At 49.7% G+C, this 17,485-nt stretch overlaps 1 protein-coding gene across 3 annotated transcripts in view; it reads right to left on the bottom strand.

The window, feature by feature from the left end:
* Window positions 1-17,485, bottom strand: part of CARM1 (coactivator associated arginine methyltransferase 1) — a 58,997-nt gene that overhangs the window by 13,149 nt on the left and 28,363 nt on the right. For all 3 annotated transcript variants that reach the window (XM_077346269.1, XM_077346270.1, XM_077346271.1), the window contains exons 4-11: window positions 16,891-16,995; window positions 14,887-14,997; window positions 14,349-14,526; window positions 10,432-10,522; window positions 5,562-5,643; window positions 4,402-4,487; window positions 2,714-2,803; window positions 1,264-1,401 (exon numbers count right to left, since the gene is read on the bottom strand). In XM_077346269.1, the coding sequence (XP_077202384.1) occupies window positions 1,264-1,401; window positions 2,714-2,803; window positions 4,402-4,487; window positions 5,562-5,643; window positions 10,432-10,522; window positions 14,349-14,526; window positions 14,887-14,997; window positions 16,891-16,995 (881 nt within the window). The remainder of the gene's footprint in view (window positions 1-1,263; window positions 1,402-2,713; window positions 2,804-4,401; window positions 4,488-5,561; window positions 5,644-10,431; window positions 10,523-14,348; window positions 14,527-14,886; window positions 14,998-16,890; window positions 16,996-17,485) is intronic.

Here is a 17,485-nt window from a genome sequence, read left to right as displayed (position 1 = left end):
CTGGCCTGAGAGCGGCGGCTGAAAAATTTAATGGTAAAATAAGTAAAGAAAATAAATAAAACCCAAACCAACACGCTCCGGTATATCAGAAAGGCAATTTGGCAGCAGTTTTTTTTTTAACAGTCTTACTCTCCTTCTGAATGGCCGGCAGGCTGTCATGAAGACTGAAGGACTCTGTCCACTAAGTGAGCGGGGGGGGGGGGGGGGATTCCCACCAGAGGGGTCTGAAACCAAGGTGCAAACTAGATACTTTTTTTTGGGGGGGGGGGACAGCCAAGCCTCTTCCACTGGCCCCAAAGAATGCTTTGAAGGTCAGGACTGAGGGAAGCTGGACTGAGGATAGCTCAGCCTTCCCCTCCAATCTCTGCCCTGATCTACAAGCCCCTCCCTGCAAATCTACTCGTTTCCCTTGGGCAGAAAGGGAGATCTATAAAGATGTCTTATTCAACTGACTCACAGGAGCACTTCTTGGATATCCACAGGGCCTGCAAGACGGAGTTCTTCCACCAGGCGTCTGGTTAAGCCCGGGGGACGTTGACTGGAGTTTTGGTCGGGGAGGGGGGGGTCCCCCCCCCTTCCGAAAATCCCAGGATTATAATAAAGATCTAATAACATTTTGGCTGGATTAACTGTGGAATATTACGTGCAATGTTATTGCCGTTTTTAAATGGGATGTTATGGGATATATATTGTTTTTATGGCTTTATTTTGTAAGCCGCCTCGAGGCGACGTTGTCATGAGAGGTGGGGTATACATGTAAAAATAAATCAATTAATCAAATAAACCTTCCATGCCCAGCAGATCCGGGACGCTGGTGCCATGACCGACCCAGACTGCCGCCCATCTCATCTTGGAAAACACCACGCCCTACGCAGGACCTCTGAAGATAAACAGAAGGTGGCACTTTTCTACGCTCCGGGGGGGGGGGGGAATCAGCCAAGTGGGGTTCTCACCCATCCTTCTAGTTTTGTTCCCATCCCTTGGCTGATGTTAGCAAACGAGCCAACCAAGCAGCAAGTCCACAGGAAGCACCTCTCGCACCCGCCACGCTGACCTCTAGGGCTGCTCTGGACCGCAAGGACAGCACCATTAAGACAGGCCGAAAGAACGAGACTGGTTTAGCCTAGAGGGGCCTGAATCAGCGGGGGGGGGGGTGTCTTCTGAATGTCTTCCAAGGCACCATGATGGCAACGAGATGGGCTGACCCGACAGGATGCGGCTGTTGCTCTCTCGGCCGAGAAGGAGCCGCCCCGGCCAGCTTACCGCTTGTTGGCGATGAGAAGGCACGTCCCTGAGAGGGTGTCGCCTGCCTTGGCGAACAGCGGAGACTGAAAGAGGCAGCGCACTTGGTACCAATGCGTCAGAGGCTCTGTGGGAGCGGTCGAGAGCCAAACGGTCATTCTGGCGGGAGGAGGGAAACGACAAGCGAGAGCGTTAGGGAGAGCAGCCTTCCCGTCGTCTGGCTAGCCCTCGCCTCGTCCTTCTTGGGAGGCTCGGTCCTTTTGGTGGTTGGACGCAAAGCTCCCATGTAGTTCTGCCATGATTATCTCTCTGCTGTGATTTGGTGTGTCTATCTAGCCCAGGGGTAGTCAAACTGCGGCCCTCCAGATGTCCATGGACTACAATTCCCATGAGCCCCTGCCAGCGGACGCTGGCAGGGGCTCATGGGAATTGTAGTCCATGGACATCTGGAGGGCCGCAGTTTGACTACCCCTGCCTGACCTGTATGCACTGATGAAACCCAGATGATTTCGTTTGGCACCTCAAGGTTGATTTCCTGCTGCTTTTGTGTTGTCTTTGATATGACCTGAGCTGCCCTGAGCTCTTGAGGAAGGCGGCATAGGATTTTGAAAATAAACTAAAACAAAGCTCCATAAACCCTTTTAAAGCACGATACTAAACTTCCAACTATCCATATAAGGCAGCCTTTCTCAATTTTTTAATTGCTGAGACTCTCTGAAACATTCTTAAGGCTTCGAGAAACCCCAGAAGTGGCGCGATCCTGCAGAATATGGTTGGCAAGCAGAGCTGTGGACACGCCCACCTGGGGCCCCTCCCCCTGCCACCCCCTCCAGGCCCATCAGTGGCCATTTTGGGAGGGGAGGCAAGTCAACATGGGTCATTTCACCCAATGCATGTTTAACAAATTCAAATAAATATTTAACTCCCACCCAGGGCCATGAAGAAACACCAGGGTTTCCTGAAACTTTGATATAGAATCATAGAATCATAGAGTTGGAAGGGGCCATACAGGCCATCTAGTCCAACCCCCTGCTCAACACAGGATCAGCCCTAAGCATCCTAAAGCATCCAAGAAAAGTGTGTATCCAACCTTTGCTTGAAGACTTCCAGTGAGGGGGCGCTCACCACCTCCTTAGGCAGCCTATTCCACTGCTGAACTACTCTGACTGTGAAAAACTTTTTCCTGATATCTAGCCTATTTCGTTGTAATTGAAGTTTAAACCCATTACTGCGTGTCCTCTCCTCTGCAGCCAGCAGAAACAGCATCCTGCCCTCCTCCAAGTGACAACCTTTCAAATACTTAAAAAGGGCTATCATGTCCCCTCTCAACCTCCTTTTCTCCAGGCTGAACATTCCCAAGTCCCTCAATCTATCTTCATAGATCAAAAGGTCGATATCACTGGTCCCCTGCTCCTAAGCTAAATCCGCAACCTAAATGCCGGCCGATGGGTCAGCTGCCTCTGTCACTTACATTGTACCGATGAAAGCTACGTCGAACCAGAAAGCCAGACCGTGGACCAGACCTGAATGCAGCATGTGGAATTTGAAAGGGATCTCTATCCTGCAAAGCAACAGAGGAGATGTCATCAACAGGTGTGTCCCGTCCCCCGCCCTCCTGCCATGCAGCTCTCTGGCCAGCTGCAGCCCATGAAGCATGATTAATAGGCTCCGGGAGGGACTGCTAGGCTTTTGGCCAAGCCACGCAAGGGGCGGCTGAGGCCGTCATTCCAGACGGCACCTATTCTGGTCCGTCCCTGGCAAACTGGGTTTACTGGGAAGACCCTGCCCAGTTCAAAGTAAGGGCAGCAAGCAGAAAGGGGCTGACTCCTCCACCTCGGGCGCCTCAAGCAACCAAAACACCTGCCCGCTGGAGTTCCTCCCAGATTGTGGAGACAGCAGAAGTTACGGTTAAGCCACGGTTCCCAAGACGGCGCTCGTGGGCAGTGGGGCACTCACCAACAACTTTCCCGTTAACGTTTAAAAAGGGGGTGGGACCAAGCAGGGCTTTTGCCCCAGAAGGTTTCTGACTGGCAGACTTAAAAAAAGAACATTGGTTTGGCAAGTAGCACAAGGTAGGGATGTGCACAGCCACCTTGGCGATCAGCAAAGCCCCAGGCGGCACGTAGGAGGCTAGTATCATGGCGTGGAGAGCAGGGGCGGCCAAGCACTGCCTGGGGCTTCGGTGATCACCAAGGTAGTCGAGCCGAGCCAAGGTGCACATCCCTAGCACAAGGACCCTCAAGGTGTGCCTGAAGGTAGACCGTGGTCGTCGTTTTGCTGCTTCCTCTGTCTCTTGGGGCAAACTTGAAGCTGCCCCTGGACTCCAGCTCCTGACCAACACAGCTACGCTCCAGAATCCCTCTGCAGAAGAAGGCTGTGGAAAGCACCCTCCGCTCCTCGGTTATCCTGAAGCTGCCTTGCTACAGCTGCCGTAAATCGGCAGTGACGTGATGGCCCTTGACGCACACGCAGACGACTGCTCGTGAGAGAGAAGCAGGGGTGCAGTGGCAAAGAATGAGGAAGGCCCCAGGTTCTATCCCTGGAATCTCCATGGACAGGCACTACAGGGCACCTGCTGCCAACGCTGCAGAAGGCGAGGCTGACCCCGAGAGACCAAAAACCTGACTCAGCAGCTGGTGTGTCAATTAACCTGTGTGTGTGTGTGTGGGGGGGGGTGGACCGAGGCTACAGCCAATTGCACATAAAAGCCATGCTCCAACGATGCACCAACTGCTTGGCTTCTTCACCACCACATGGGGAACAATGACAAGCACGAGACACAGCCCGGAGGAGAAGGGGACCGGCAGAAAAGGCCGACAAGAGGCACTGCCGGCTGCCCGTGACCTCAGCTCCTTCCTTTCCCTGAACCCAAAGAACCATTGGGGGGGGGGGGAGGGCTTGATTGTGTCTCTTTTGCAGGTCAGAGTCAGAGCTGTGCATTGTCAGAGGTGGCTGGGAAACGTCAGCCACGTGGGGTTTCATGTGCCCTTCCCTACACACCAGCAAGACCGGAGCCCTGGAGGCTCGTGTGGGGGTCTGCAACCGAGCACGTGGGTGAAAAGAAACAGGGCTCTGGGCTGCCTCCCAACCCCACAGTGCCAGAAAACCGAAGAACCAGGCAGGACATTGCTCTCCCTGCTGCCTCCGAGGGGAAGTTACCTGTGCAAATCCGCTTCTTTGGCGTCTAAGAAGTTCACTGTGTATTTAACAGATTTGGCCATGAGAATCCTGATATCAAAGGTATCCTGTGGAAGAACAAATAGATGCTGGTGAAAAACACTGGCTCGGGGGCCACGAGGGCAGGCACACCATCGGGGAAGGGGGACAGGGCTCCAAGGAGGATGTTGCTGGCTCATGGTCATTCCTGGCTAAGCACAGACTGGGCAGGCAGGCAGCAACCAGGCCAGGATTCCATCTGAGTTGATTGGAACTGACAGGTGATGTTACACAACACGGCTATGTCCCCAAAGAGCTTGAAACTCTAGTGAGCAAAATTTGCTCAGGATCCTCAGCCCCGAGGAGATTGGGGGGGACCTTAGGCCTTCTTTTTTGTTTCTTTTGACTTTATTCCTAGGTTTTAGTTCCTTCTGGTTTTGTGGCTTGCAGTTATTTCTGGGGAGTTTGTTGTCCTTTGGGTCTGGTGGTAGGTGGGGAAGCCAACGGTTCCTTCCTCCGGCTTTGATTCTTTGGAGCGGGTTTAAAACTTGGTTCTCTCTTGGGGGAGGGGGGTCCTTCTCTGTGCTTGGGAGGTTTAAAAAAATCAGTTATTTTAATTGAACTCTCACTCCCCTTCTGTGCTATTTTCCTCCTTTTTATCTGTTTGGGGGAGTTGGGGGTGGGGTGCAAGGCCTTGTTTCATGTTTCCTCTGCTTTCTCCCCTTTCTCCTGTTTGGGTCAGGAGTGTGAGAGAGGAGGGGCTTTTTGGTTCCGGCTCCTCGTGATTTCTCTTCTAGCTTTCCCCTGCTGCTACTATTGCACTGGCTCTGAGGTCCTTATCAGCCCCTTTCTCCCTTGCTCGGATTGTGATTTCTGTGCTGGCCTTTACTACAAAGGCACAGGGCTCTGCTGTCCTTGCAGAAGTGCCCCCCCCACAGTGGCACTGGTTCTGCTGGGCATTGGGCACTGGTTCTGTTGCTGGCTTTGAAAAACACATTTCACTTTCTACTGCAGAGATTTTCTTGGACATTCTGCTGGGCTTGCATTGCCTTGCGATTCTCCTGCCCCACTGGAGACCATGGAGGATGGGGACACTTTCTTTGGGTGCCCATAGAATTGGACCCCCTGGTCCAAAACCAGAGTTCTATGGCCATCATGCTTACCACAACAGGCTGCCTGAAATATTCGTCTACTGCTGCACCCCGAAGTGCTGACAAATCCACGCCATGAAAGGACGGCTGGTACCTGCAAGATGAGGAAAACACAGAAAGAGATGGTTGGTATTCTGTAAATGCCAAGAGGGGAAAAACCACCCGCCATCTTCCCAAGGCATCTGTCTCCTGGGGTTTCTTGTTCGCTCTGGAAGGGTTTCCCAAACAGGTGGGAGTTAATTTTTTATGCCTTTTTAAAAGTTTGTTAAATATTTATCGGGAGATATGACCATGCAAAAGGGAGCTCTTCCGCTAGGCATTCGGTTGAGGCTGATCAACTTAACATCATTCCTCTGGACCCCCCAGACACCCACCTGGCAGTCTAGACCCAAACCAACTTCCTATGGGAGGTTGTTCTCATGTGAAATGTTATGATGTTATCAAACTTGTTGTCTTCGGTTATGATTCCCATTGTTATGGTCATGTTGACCTCCCCGGCCCCTCAAAATGGCCACTGATGGGCCTGGAGGGGGTGGGGAGGGGCCTTGGGTAGGCGTGTCTGCAGCTGTTCCCCAATCACGTTCTCCACCACTTCAGGGGTTTCTCAAAGCCTGAAGAATGTTTCAGGGATTTCTCAATGGTAAGAAAGGTTGTGGAAGTTCAATATGCAGTTTACCCCTTGCTATTCTATCTTGGAGAATATGTATAAAATGGTTTATCATTGGCCTCTTACTCCTGGTAGGCTTGCAAAATGGAATACAAATGTTGGAAATGTAAGGAGAAGGCTGACTTTTTCCACATGTGTTGGGAATGTAAGAAGGCAAGGCAATTTTGGGATAATATGCTTGAGGAATTTTAAAAATGTTAAGATTTAATTTGGGGGGGAAAACAGCTATTTTTGTTGAATTTTTTAGAGGGCAGGGTTCATAAGGATCTTAAGAGTGCTATTTATGTAAGCGACTTCTGCAGCTAGAATTGTTTTCGCTTCTAAATGGAGGACCCCTGATATTCCCTCAACTAAAGAGTGGTTAAGGAAATTGTTGGACTATGCTGAAGTTGCCAAATTGTTTGTCGTTTACAAATACCCCGTTCTCAGAAAATACATTAAGCAATGGGCATTGTTTTGGAACTATATGGGGAAAAAAAACATCCAGACTTTATGAAGATCTGTAAAATTTAATATATTAGCAGTAGGTTTTAAGTAAAATGTTATGTCACAGATCTTGACTTTTATTTGTGTTTGAGTTTTAGGTTAGTGAACTGATGTATTAGTAATGGGTATGCATATATATATATATATATATATATAATGATACCACAATAAAATATTTGAATTGGAAAAAAATAGGTTAAAAAGTTGAGAAAGGCTGGCCTCCTCTCTAATGCAGAGGTAGTCAACCTGCGGTCCTCCAGATGTCCATGGACTACAATTCCCATGAGCCTCTGCCAGCATTTCCTGGCGGGGGCTCATAGGAATTGTAGTCCATGGACATCTGGAGGACCACAGGTTGACTACCTCTGCTCTAATGAATCCACCCGACTACTGTGGTCATCTTCAGAAGTGCTGCTTAAGGTGCCGTGTCTTCTGAGATTAGGCAGGGGGCCACCTGGACCGGCCATGGCACCAAAGTTCCGGAACTCTCCCCCTCCTCCCCCCCCCCGGGAGATTTGTCCATCTCTTCCTGTTGCCATCTTCTGCCAGCAGGGAAAGACGTTTTGGGTTTTGTTTCGTATCCTTCCTTCCTGGACATGGTTTTCAATCATTTTAGCTTTTCATTTAACTATTTAACTCATGTGGGCATGGGGTTTTTTAGGGGGGAGATAAATGGGTTTAAAATGTGATTGTATTATGTAAGCCAGGCTTCCTCAAGCTGGGTTTCATGAAACCTTGTGGTTTCTTGATGGTCATGAAAGGGTTTCTGGAATAGGTTTATTAATTTTAATATATATATTTTAATGAGATAAACATTTATCGGATATATATGACCATATACAGTCATGTCAACCTGCCCCCCTTCTAAAATGGCTAACAATGGGCCTGGCGGGGGTGGGAAGGGATAGGGCCTCAGCTGGGTATGTCCGCAGCTCTACTTCCCAACCATATTTTGCCCAATTGCACCATTTCTGGGATTTCCCAAAGCCAAAAGAATGTTTCAGGGGCTTCTCAACAGTAAAAAAATTGAAAAAGCCTGTAAGTGTTCATCTGTTAGCTGCCTTGGTATCCCATGAGAGGGTAGCTAAAGATTTTGTAAAATAAAATTAATGAATTGCTGGGTTGTGGTAGAATGAACAACCCCCCCTGCCATGCCTATGAGCTTCTGCTTGACAGAGTGCATTCTGGGAAGGCCAGCAGCTTTATGGAAGGCTGACGGGATACATCTAGAAAACAAACCCTGCTAAGGTCTACCCCCAGCTCCAGTCCAATCCTCCTTGGCATGAGAACCTATACGTTGGACATGTGCAGGCTTAGCCTAGTTTATGCACAGGGGATACATATTAAATTTGCAGATGATACTAAGCTGGGAGGGGAAGCAAACACAACCGAAGACAGCAACAGAATACAGGATGATCTTGATAGGCTTGAGAAGCGGGCTAAACTGAATAAAATGAAGTTCAATAGGGACAAATGTAAAGTTCTGCATTTAGGTAGGAAAAAACCCAAATACACCGATATAGGATGGGGGAGACTTGTCTTGGCAGTAGCATGTGCGAAAAGGATCTAGGAGTCTTAGTAGACCATACATTGAACAGTGTGACTCAGTGGCTAGAAAGGCAAATGGGATTTTGGGCTGTATCAAATGGAATATCGTGTCCAGATCACGGGAGGTGATGGTACCGCTTTACTCTGCTCTGGTTCGGCCTCACTTGGAGTCCTGTGTTCAGTTTTGGGCACCCCAATTTAAGAGGGATGTTGACAAACTGGAGCATGTCCAGAGGGGTTTGCAACAAAGATGGTGAGGGGTTTGGAGACCAAGGCATATGAAGAAAGGTTGGGGGAGCTTGGTCTGTTTAGCCTAGAGAGGAGATGACTGAGAGGGGATCTGATAACCATCTTCAAGTATTTAAAAGGGTGCCATATGGAGGATGGAGCAGAATTGTTCTCTCTTGCCCCAGAGGGACAGACCAGAATGAATGAGATGAAATTAATTCAAAAGAAATTCCGTCTAAACATCCGGAAGAAGTTCCTGACAGTTAAAATGGTTTCTCAGTGGAACAGGCTTCCTCGGGAGGTGGTGGGTTCTCCATCTTTGGAAATTTTTAAACAGAGGCTGGATAGCCATCTGACAGAGAGGCTGATTCTGTGAAGGCAAAGGGGTGGCAGGTTACAGTAGATGAGTGATAGGGTTGTGAGTGTCCTGCATAGTGCAGGGGTTGGACTAGATGACCCATGAGGCCCCTCCTTCCAACTCTATTATTCTATGATTCTATCTATGGTGGACATCTCTTTACAGAACAGTGCAGAAGGGGTAATGCTTCCCAATTAAGCTGGAGGGCAATAGATTCAGAACAGAAAGAAGGGAGAATTGAGTCGTTCTCTGTCCTTGCCCCCCCTTGGCAGAATGAGCACCCAGAGAAGATCCGGGCCCTACAGGAGCCAGCACAGTTCCACAGGGCCTGCAAAACAGAGCTCTTCTGCCAAACTTTTGGTTGGGGCCAGTGAGCTAATAACCAGGCCCTCCAGAACCCCCTCCTATCAGACATGCCCACTGGATACATCACGGGTTAATCCTCAGTTCGGCCAACCTGCTAAGCTATGGTTAAACGTTTAAACGTTTAATAGTTAATGGTTAAATGGTTAATAACATTGCTGAAATTCACTGAATCTAATTCTGGAGTGTGTTGAATCTTATTTTACACTGGAGCATGTATATTGATCTGTGTGGTAAACTGCCCAGAGCTGTAGGGGAGGGCAGGATAAAAAGGGAATGAATGAATGAATGAATGAATGAATGAATGAATGAATGAATGAATGAATGAATGAATGAATGAATGAATGAGTGAGTGAGTGAGTGAGTGAGTGAGTGAGTGAGTGAGTGAGTGAGTGAGTGAAATTTTAAAGATCTTTTTCCTCAAGGAGCAATTACATTGTGGACTCTGCTGTCTTAAAAGGGGGTCAGATTCACGGAGGGTGGTTCCAATCAGTAGGGACTACCTATAATGGCTAAAGGGAGCCTCCATATTTAGAGGCGGCAAACTTCTGAACGCCAGCCTTCAGAGGTGACACGGGCAAAGGTCTTGGCCTCTCTGCCCTGCTTGCTGGACCTCGGGGGCAACTGGTTCTTGGCTGTGAGGAACACGATGCTGCACTAGACCCTTCACTGGCCTGATCCAGCCAGAACTTCTCTTAGGTTGTCTTAGGAACCTGATTGTAAAGCTAGATTAGGAAGCGATTCATTGCCAAGGGACGGGTAACTGACTCTTTTCCTTTCCGCTTTGGTCAAAAATCCTTTCGGATGGGGATTTAAATCAAGCATCATGCCCACAGGAAACATGCAGGCTGCCCGGACATTTTGGCAAGACAAGCAAGGCCTCAGGTGCAAAGAAGTCCTGGGCATTTCCTTTCTATTTTGAGAAAGGCATTTCCTTCTTCGGAAAACATACATTCTGAATCAGCAGGCAGGTCAGACGCTCAGGACTCATCCGTGTGTTCGTGATGGTTAATGAGGCTGGAGGCAGTGGGGACGTTCAGGGTGGGGAGTCTCATTCCTCACTTCTAGGAGCGCAGAGAACATGAGGTCCCATCGCCTACAGGAGTTATTGTGGGCTGGGAATGGACTGGAGAGCAGGCTAACGGGAAACGACCGGGGGCTACCAAGCCTGGAGGCCTAAACAACAGCCACAGCCACCGAAGAGGACTCAAAAGTGTTGGACGGGAGCTCACCAGAAGTTCGCCTTGGTGAACTGCTCCATGTAGAGCTGCTCATCCGTGAAGGGAGCTAGGTGGACATCTCCAATGGTCGGAAACATATTCCCTGAAACAGAAAAGGTAGAAGTCAAGTGATTTGGCCTTACTATTCCCTCTCCCTTTTTAAAAAGAACAGATGATGAAGAAGACTTGGTTTTCATGCCCTGCTTTTCACAGCCCGAAGGAGTCTCAAAGCAGCTTACATTCACCTTCCCTTTCCTCTCCCCACAACAGACACCCTGCGAGGTGGGTGAGGCTGAGAGAACTTCTGACGGGACTTTTCTGTGAGAACAGCTCTATTGGTGCTGTGGCAAGGCCAAGGTCACCGAGCTGGTTGCAGTGGAGGAGGTGCGGGGCATCAAATCCATCTTGCCAGATTAGAAGCCACCACTCTTAGTCACCACACCACACTGACTCTCTAAAAGAGGACCTCTAAAAAGAGGACGTCTGGTAACTTACTGGTCCAAAATGTTCTTTTTCTTTCTCTGCTTTCGGTTTCCTTCCAGAACACCCCAAAACCTCCCCACATACCCCAGTTGCAATGGCTTTGCATGAATTGTGGAAATTAGTCAAATGCAGAAGTCTAGGAAAGCCAGTGCAACTTCTTCTAGCTCCAAGGCCTGCAGCCAGATCTTGCTTTAAGCAAATTAAATCAGCCAAATTACCAAGAACGTTACAGTACCCACGATTACAGCCACCTCAGTTCTTGCTTCGCTATCATGGTGAGCGATGCGAGCCAAGCGATTTCTGACTGGTGGGAACCCTACGAATGAGTAACCTACAAGATGTCCTATCCTCAACAACTTTGCCTGGGTCTCACAAACTAGACAGGTCTCACAAACTAGCCTTCATTTTTTGAGTTAATCCATCTCATTTTCGGCTGCCTTCCTCTTCTCCTAGGACTGTTAAAAATAATTAAACCCCTCATCATTGGGGGGGGGGGGAGAAGGAAGTGGTCTAGTCTTCAAAAGACTGTCTCGAGGTCGGTGTAAGAGGCAAAAGGAAACCCACAGAAGCATTACGCGTGAGGAAAAGGGCAACTCCCAATTTGCTTTTAGAGAAATGTCAGTGTAAAACTGGTCTCCAAAGAACTGGGGCGAGGGGAGAATGGGGGGAACCAAGGCACAAAAATGCATGCAGGAATCAGGGAATAAACCAACCCCCCATGGGGCCAGAACGAACCCCAAAAATGCAGCAAAGCCCACGGCCAGTAGGAAGTAAGCAAGCCCTTGGCCAGGTAGAATGAGGGGTATTGCCGACATAACAGACAGAATGAGAAAGGAGAAGGGAAAATGATGAAACAGGGTGCCCAGGAAAAGGTTAACAACCAAAACTGTCTGCAAATCTCCCACAGACCACTCAACATTGGCATGCATTTCAAGAGCACCTGGGGACCAGACCCAAATCAAAGGGAAACAAATCCAAGTTTGCACATTGAATGCCGAACAGGTTCTCTGCAGGAAGGTGAGAGAGACGTATGAAGAAGGCAGCCAAGCGAAAAGCTTACTGACGGCGTTATGTTTAATTAGATCACCCAGATCTAAAAAGGGGCCACCTTCTTCCATCCTGCTTAAGAAAAGAGCACTCAGAATAACTCTGGGCTCAGCCTCAGGGGAAGGAATAAATGGAGTCGTCCCCTTAGCAGGGAGGCAAGTGGCTGTGCAGAGGAGAGGAGGGGAGGGGAAGCTTTGGGCCCGAGGCCTCAAAAAAGACAAGAGGAGGCAGAGAGGGCAGCAGGAAACAATCGCATTGAACGATGGAGCGGCCTCAGAAAATGTTAGCTGTTTCCGAACAAAAGCTCCAATAGCGAGGAATCCTCTCTATTGTGACACGCACAATAGCTGACCACAGACCTTTGACTTCTTCATACAGTAAATCTCCTTTGGATAGATCAGGGATTCCCAACCAGGGGTTTGAGGAAGTTCTGGAGGGGATCCATGGCTTTCTTCTGCTGCCTTGATGGATTCGGCCACAAGCCAAGGAACTTCCATTGCTCCCCCTCCCAAGCGTGAGCCCTCGCATGGTTTATGCGCCTGCATGCCTCCTCCCGCCTTAAGATGCCTCCTTGTCTCTTCCCCACTCAGTCACCTTCGGGGCTGCCTGTTAATGCAGATGGTGATGTCACTTCCAGGGAGGCGTGGCCAACTGTCATCCCTTCCAGGGCTCCTCGAAACCTGAAAAATTATTTCAGGGGCTCCTCCATGGTCAAAGGGATGAAAAAGGCTGGGATGAACAAAGTCATGCGAAACGGGTGCATTTCCTGGGAGCCACTCCCAGGCAGCAAGGAAAAAGTTGTTTGCCTGCTAGTAGTGAGACCTCAGACCTTTGTACCTGTGGGATTGCTTCCTCCCTTACGCCTCCCTGGGAAGCTAATCCTCAAGCTCACAAAATCGGCTCAGGATCTCCAGCCTCAGAGAAGTGAAACCGGCCTCAATCAGGGACGAAGCCTTTTTTTCCAGGATCTGCCAGCCTGGCGGAACCCTCTTCCGAAAGAGACCAGGGCCCCGGTTCTGCAGGGCCTGCAATGACAGCTGTCCCACCAGGCTTATGGCTGAGACCCATAGATCAACATCAAAACTGGCCTCTCCACGTAGAGATCATGCAGGATGGATACTTATACCAACACAGCACCACCACCCCACATCTGAGAGAGGATGACAGCTCTGTCCTTTTAATAAATTTTAATAACTTAATATTTTAAATGTTTTAACAATAGGTTGAGGGACTTGGGAATGTTCAGCCTGGAGAAAAGGAGGTTGAGAGGGGACGTGATAGCCCTCTTTAAGTATTTGAAAGGGTGTCACTTGGAGGAGGGCAGGATGCTGTTTCTGTTGGCTGCAGAGGAGAGGACACGCAGTAACAGGTTTAAACTTCAAGTACAACGATATAGGCTTGATATCAGAGAAAAAAATTTCACAGTCAGAGTAGCTCAGCAGTGGAATAGGCTGCCTAAGGAGGTGGTGAGCTCCCCCTCACTGGCAGTCTTCAAGCAAAGGTTGGATACACACTTTTCTTGGATGCTTTAGGATGCTTAGGGCTGATCCTGCGTTGAGCAGAGGGTTGGACTAGATGGCCTGTATGGCCCCTTCCAACTCTATGATTCTATGATATGATTTAGCTTACCGTGTTTAACAGCATTGTGAGCTGACCCCACCTTTCGGGGAGGGGCGGCACAGAAATGTAACAAATAAATAAGAACAATTCTATAAACCCCATCATACGTTCGAGGTTCCGAGTGGCCACATTTTGAAAAGCCAAAAAGGAAGGTACGTTTCCCGACTGGCAACTTCAGATGAGCTGCTGCTGTGAGAAATCCGATTTCCAACACCCCTGCTACTTACACTGAGAGAGTTGGTACTAACTAGCAGAACTCCTGACCTTCTAGCTCCAAAAGAGGTCTTTTCCATCAATTTTTAGAGCCCCAAAGAGGATGAGCACGCCAAAAAAGAGGCCGCGTCCTCCAAAAAGAGGTCATCTGGTAACCTTACGTTTTTGTTCCAAAATGTTCTTTTCCATACTCTGCTTTCAATTTCTCCCTGGAACACCCCAGTACTTCCCATACACCCCGGTTGCAGTAGTTTTGCATCAATTGTGGACGTTAGCAAAATGCAGAAGCCTAGGAGAGACACTCCAGCTCCCAAGTTTGCTGCTGGATCTTGCTTTAAGCAATGGAAATCTGCTAGCTTTCCAGGACTGGAACCCCTAGGCCAGGGGTGGTCCAACTGTGCTGGCAGGGGCTCATGGGAACTGTAGTCCATGGACGTCTGGAGAGCCACTGTTTGGCCATCCCCTGGCCCAGGCTAGGGAGCTGTGACTGAAGCAGCCTTGGAAAATGGCCCTGCTCCCTCCCCATACACCCCAGATCGCCACTGTCATGAGCCGGCATTGCTTACCACTGGGCTTCAGGTACTTCTTGGCGTGCAGGTAGCTCTCCAGCATCCGCTCATTGAAGAGCATGTAGCCCATTGGCTCGGAGATAATGATGTCCACCTGTTCAGGAAGCGAGACCTCCTCCACCTTCCCAGGGATCACCACGATCCGGTCAGTGAGGCTGTTACTCTTCACTAAAACCTGAGTCGGTAGGAGACAGAGCAGGGAGGTCAGAAAGAGACAGGCCATAAATACTCCCGGTCAAAAAGAGATGTTCACAACCCGGGTTACTGGGGGGCTAGGCCAGAGTTAAGAGCTTCGTAGGCTCAAATAGTTCCTTGCGCCACCTGATCCCTGCTGAAATGGCAGGTGCAAGACAAGCGTGAGACAACTTCTGAAATCTCCCGAGGCAGCGAGCGCAAGTAAAGCTATTGATCCCACCCTTCCACCCACGCCTAGGGCCTGACCCAGGCCTCCCTCCCTTCTGCGGAGGGGCTCCACCCCCATCCCAGCTCCTCAGCCTTGGCCTCTGTGTCTCAAGGGCCCCGAGACAGCACCGACCTCTGCGTGCTGGGCCATCGTGCTGGCTTCCACGGCATAGATTTTCCTTGCTCCGGCCTGAGCTGCGAAAAAGGACAGGATGCCGGAGCCGCAGCCAACGTCTAATACAATCTGGGGGGCAGAAAAGGACCACAAAAGAAAAAAAAAAGTTCACGGCATATGCAGGATGAAAGCCAGCCCTGGTTGTCCAAGCAACCTGTTCGCATGAACTATTTCTTCCTCTAGATGTGGCACGTAGGTACAGCCAGGCAACTTCTAATGGCAACCGCAACACTTTGAAAGAACAGACCGGCCTCTCCCACCCTTGGAAGCCTCTTTGTGATGCTGGACAGTAAGGGGGACGCCCTGTTTCCTCCCCTCCCAGCTAGTGTCACCCCTAGAGGTTCGGTTGGGCCTGACGCATGGGCGCTTCCAGTTCAGAAGCCAGTCAGCCCCGGGAAATAAGAGCTGTGAGAATCAGAACGTCATGTAAGATGTGCATGGAAACACTGAACGCTAAACCTCCGTATTTCCCTCACAAGGACACTGCACAAAAAAACAATATTTTTACTAATTGAATTTTCCTTCATTATACCTTTCTTTGAAACCATGTAATTAAAATGCCTTTGATATTCTTGGCACCCCGACCTTACAATCCCTCCAGGCATTTTGCGGCAGTAAGGAGGCAGCTTGGCAAGGGGGTGGGGGCTGGAAAGAGGGGAATTTCATTGTCTGACTTTATTGCCCACTTTTTGTTGTGAGGTGCCACGGGCTAGTTAGCTAGGAGCGGTGACACAAAAGCCAAATAAACAATCAATTATATGATGGATGGATGGATGGATGGATGGATATCCATGGATGGATGGATGGATGGATGTTGACAGTTTCTTTTGAGGATGGATGGATGGGTGGGTGGGTGGGTGGAAGGAAGGAAGGAAGGGTGTCTGGGGGAGAAAGAGAGAGAGGGAGAGAGAGAGAGAGGGAGAGGGAGAGGGAGAGAATTACATCAGACAGCACAACTCTGTTGCTATTCTCTCATACACTGCACATTCGTCTTTGGCATCATTATCCTCAAAATCGCAATTGTTCTACAGAATTTTTTAGAATTCTATTTTTTTAATGTCAAATTGTTCTTATGTTTCAGGGGTTTCTCAACAATGAAAAAGTTGAGAAAGGCTGAACTAAAGGATCAAAGCTGCAGGTTTCAGAGGGAGTCTTGGCAGGGCTGTTTAGACATCCTCTGATCCTTCCCTTTGGCCAGAGCTTGTGGAGGAGATGCACCAGCAATGTCCATTAGAGCGGTGGTCTCCAACCACCGGGCCGCGGCTCCCTCTCCCCGCCCCCCCCCATTAAGAAACTTCCCGGGCCACAAGCTTGCCTGCCCGGGAAGCTTCTTTTTGCGGGAGGGGGGGGGGTGAGCAGGAAGCGCGGCCACCAGTGCAAACGCGAATGGATGGCAGGTCTGTGCATGCACGTTTGCACCATGCGCTGCTGCAAATGCGCATGCACGGCAGATCCGTGCATGCACGGCAGATCCGTACATGCACGGCAGATCCTGCCGCACATGTGCGAACGTGCCGGACATGCCCGAAACTGCCGTGCATGCGTGTTTGCGATCGTGCATGTCGCAAATGCGCATGCGCTGACCTGTTGTGCATGCGCATTTGCTCATGGGCTGCCGTGCATGCACGGCAACTGGATCACCCTCCCCCCCATCGGTCCGCAGCCTAATAAAGGTTGCGGACCACTGCATTAGAGACCCTGGGTCGATAGCCCAAAGTGGGCGAGGATTACAGAGTAGGGAAATTGCTGACAGACAAGATAACAGTAATGTTAACTCCTTTTTAAGAAGACTTCAGTGTCGCTCTTAAGAGGGTGTTCTGCAATTGCCTTTAGCAAAGGAAGAGAGTCCCAGTTGCCCTTTTGGAAATGCAGGTCATTGGTGGGAGCCTGTGGCCCGCAGCTGGCCCCAATACAAGAGCTAGAAAGGATCTCAGAAGGGGTTGTGAGATTTGGGCTGCTTACCTTGTCTTTGAAGTCACTGTGGTTCTGCAAGATCGCTCGCTGGTAAGTGCCCGTCCTGACATAATCCTGCATCATGTTTTGTTGCTGAGATAAGTAGCCATAAAACTGGAAAGAAACCAGAAAGATCCGGTTGAACCACATAAATCTTATCAGCACCTCGCAGAGAAAGGAGCGTGCACATCCTGCATTTCAGAAAATCCGGACTAAAACAGCTACCTGAAAGATCCCCCATGCCAACCAAGCAGTGAATCATTGCTCCAAGAAATGCCAAGAAAAATGCTCACCCCTTCTCGCTCTCTCTTGCTCGCTGCATTCAACACTGTGTAGGAAACCACCCAGGAAAGAGCACATGCACTGAGATGGGCAGCATGAAAGGGCTGGTGTGTGTGACCTAGGGTTTCCCTGCTGCCCAGGGCGTGGGCCTGCGCAATCGTATGGTTACCGTTTAGGCCTGTGTTGTCACTGTGAAGAAAAGCCTTACGCACAGATGGGTAACTTCCTCGGACGCTTTACAGCACACCAAAGGAGTATGGGCTCACAGGTGCCCGGAATCCGTTCTTCCTCCCATAATCCAGTTCATAAAAGATTCCTTTTG

The sequence above is a fragment of the Paroedura picta genome, chromosome 7 (genome assembly GCF_049243985.1).
Source record: "Paroedura picta isolate Pp20150507F chromosome 7, Ppicta_v3.0, whole genome shotgun sequence".
NCBI lineage: Eukaryota > Metazoa > Chordata > Lepidosauria > Squamata > Gekkonidae > Paroedura > Paroedura picta.
The sequence above is the reverse complement of the archived record's forward strand: the minus strand, read 5'-3'. Positions and strand labels throughout refer to the sequence as shown.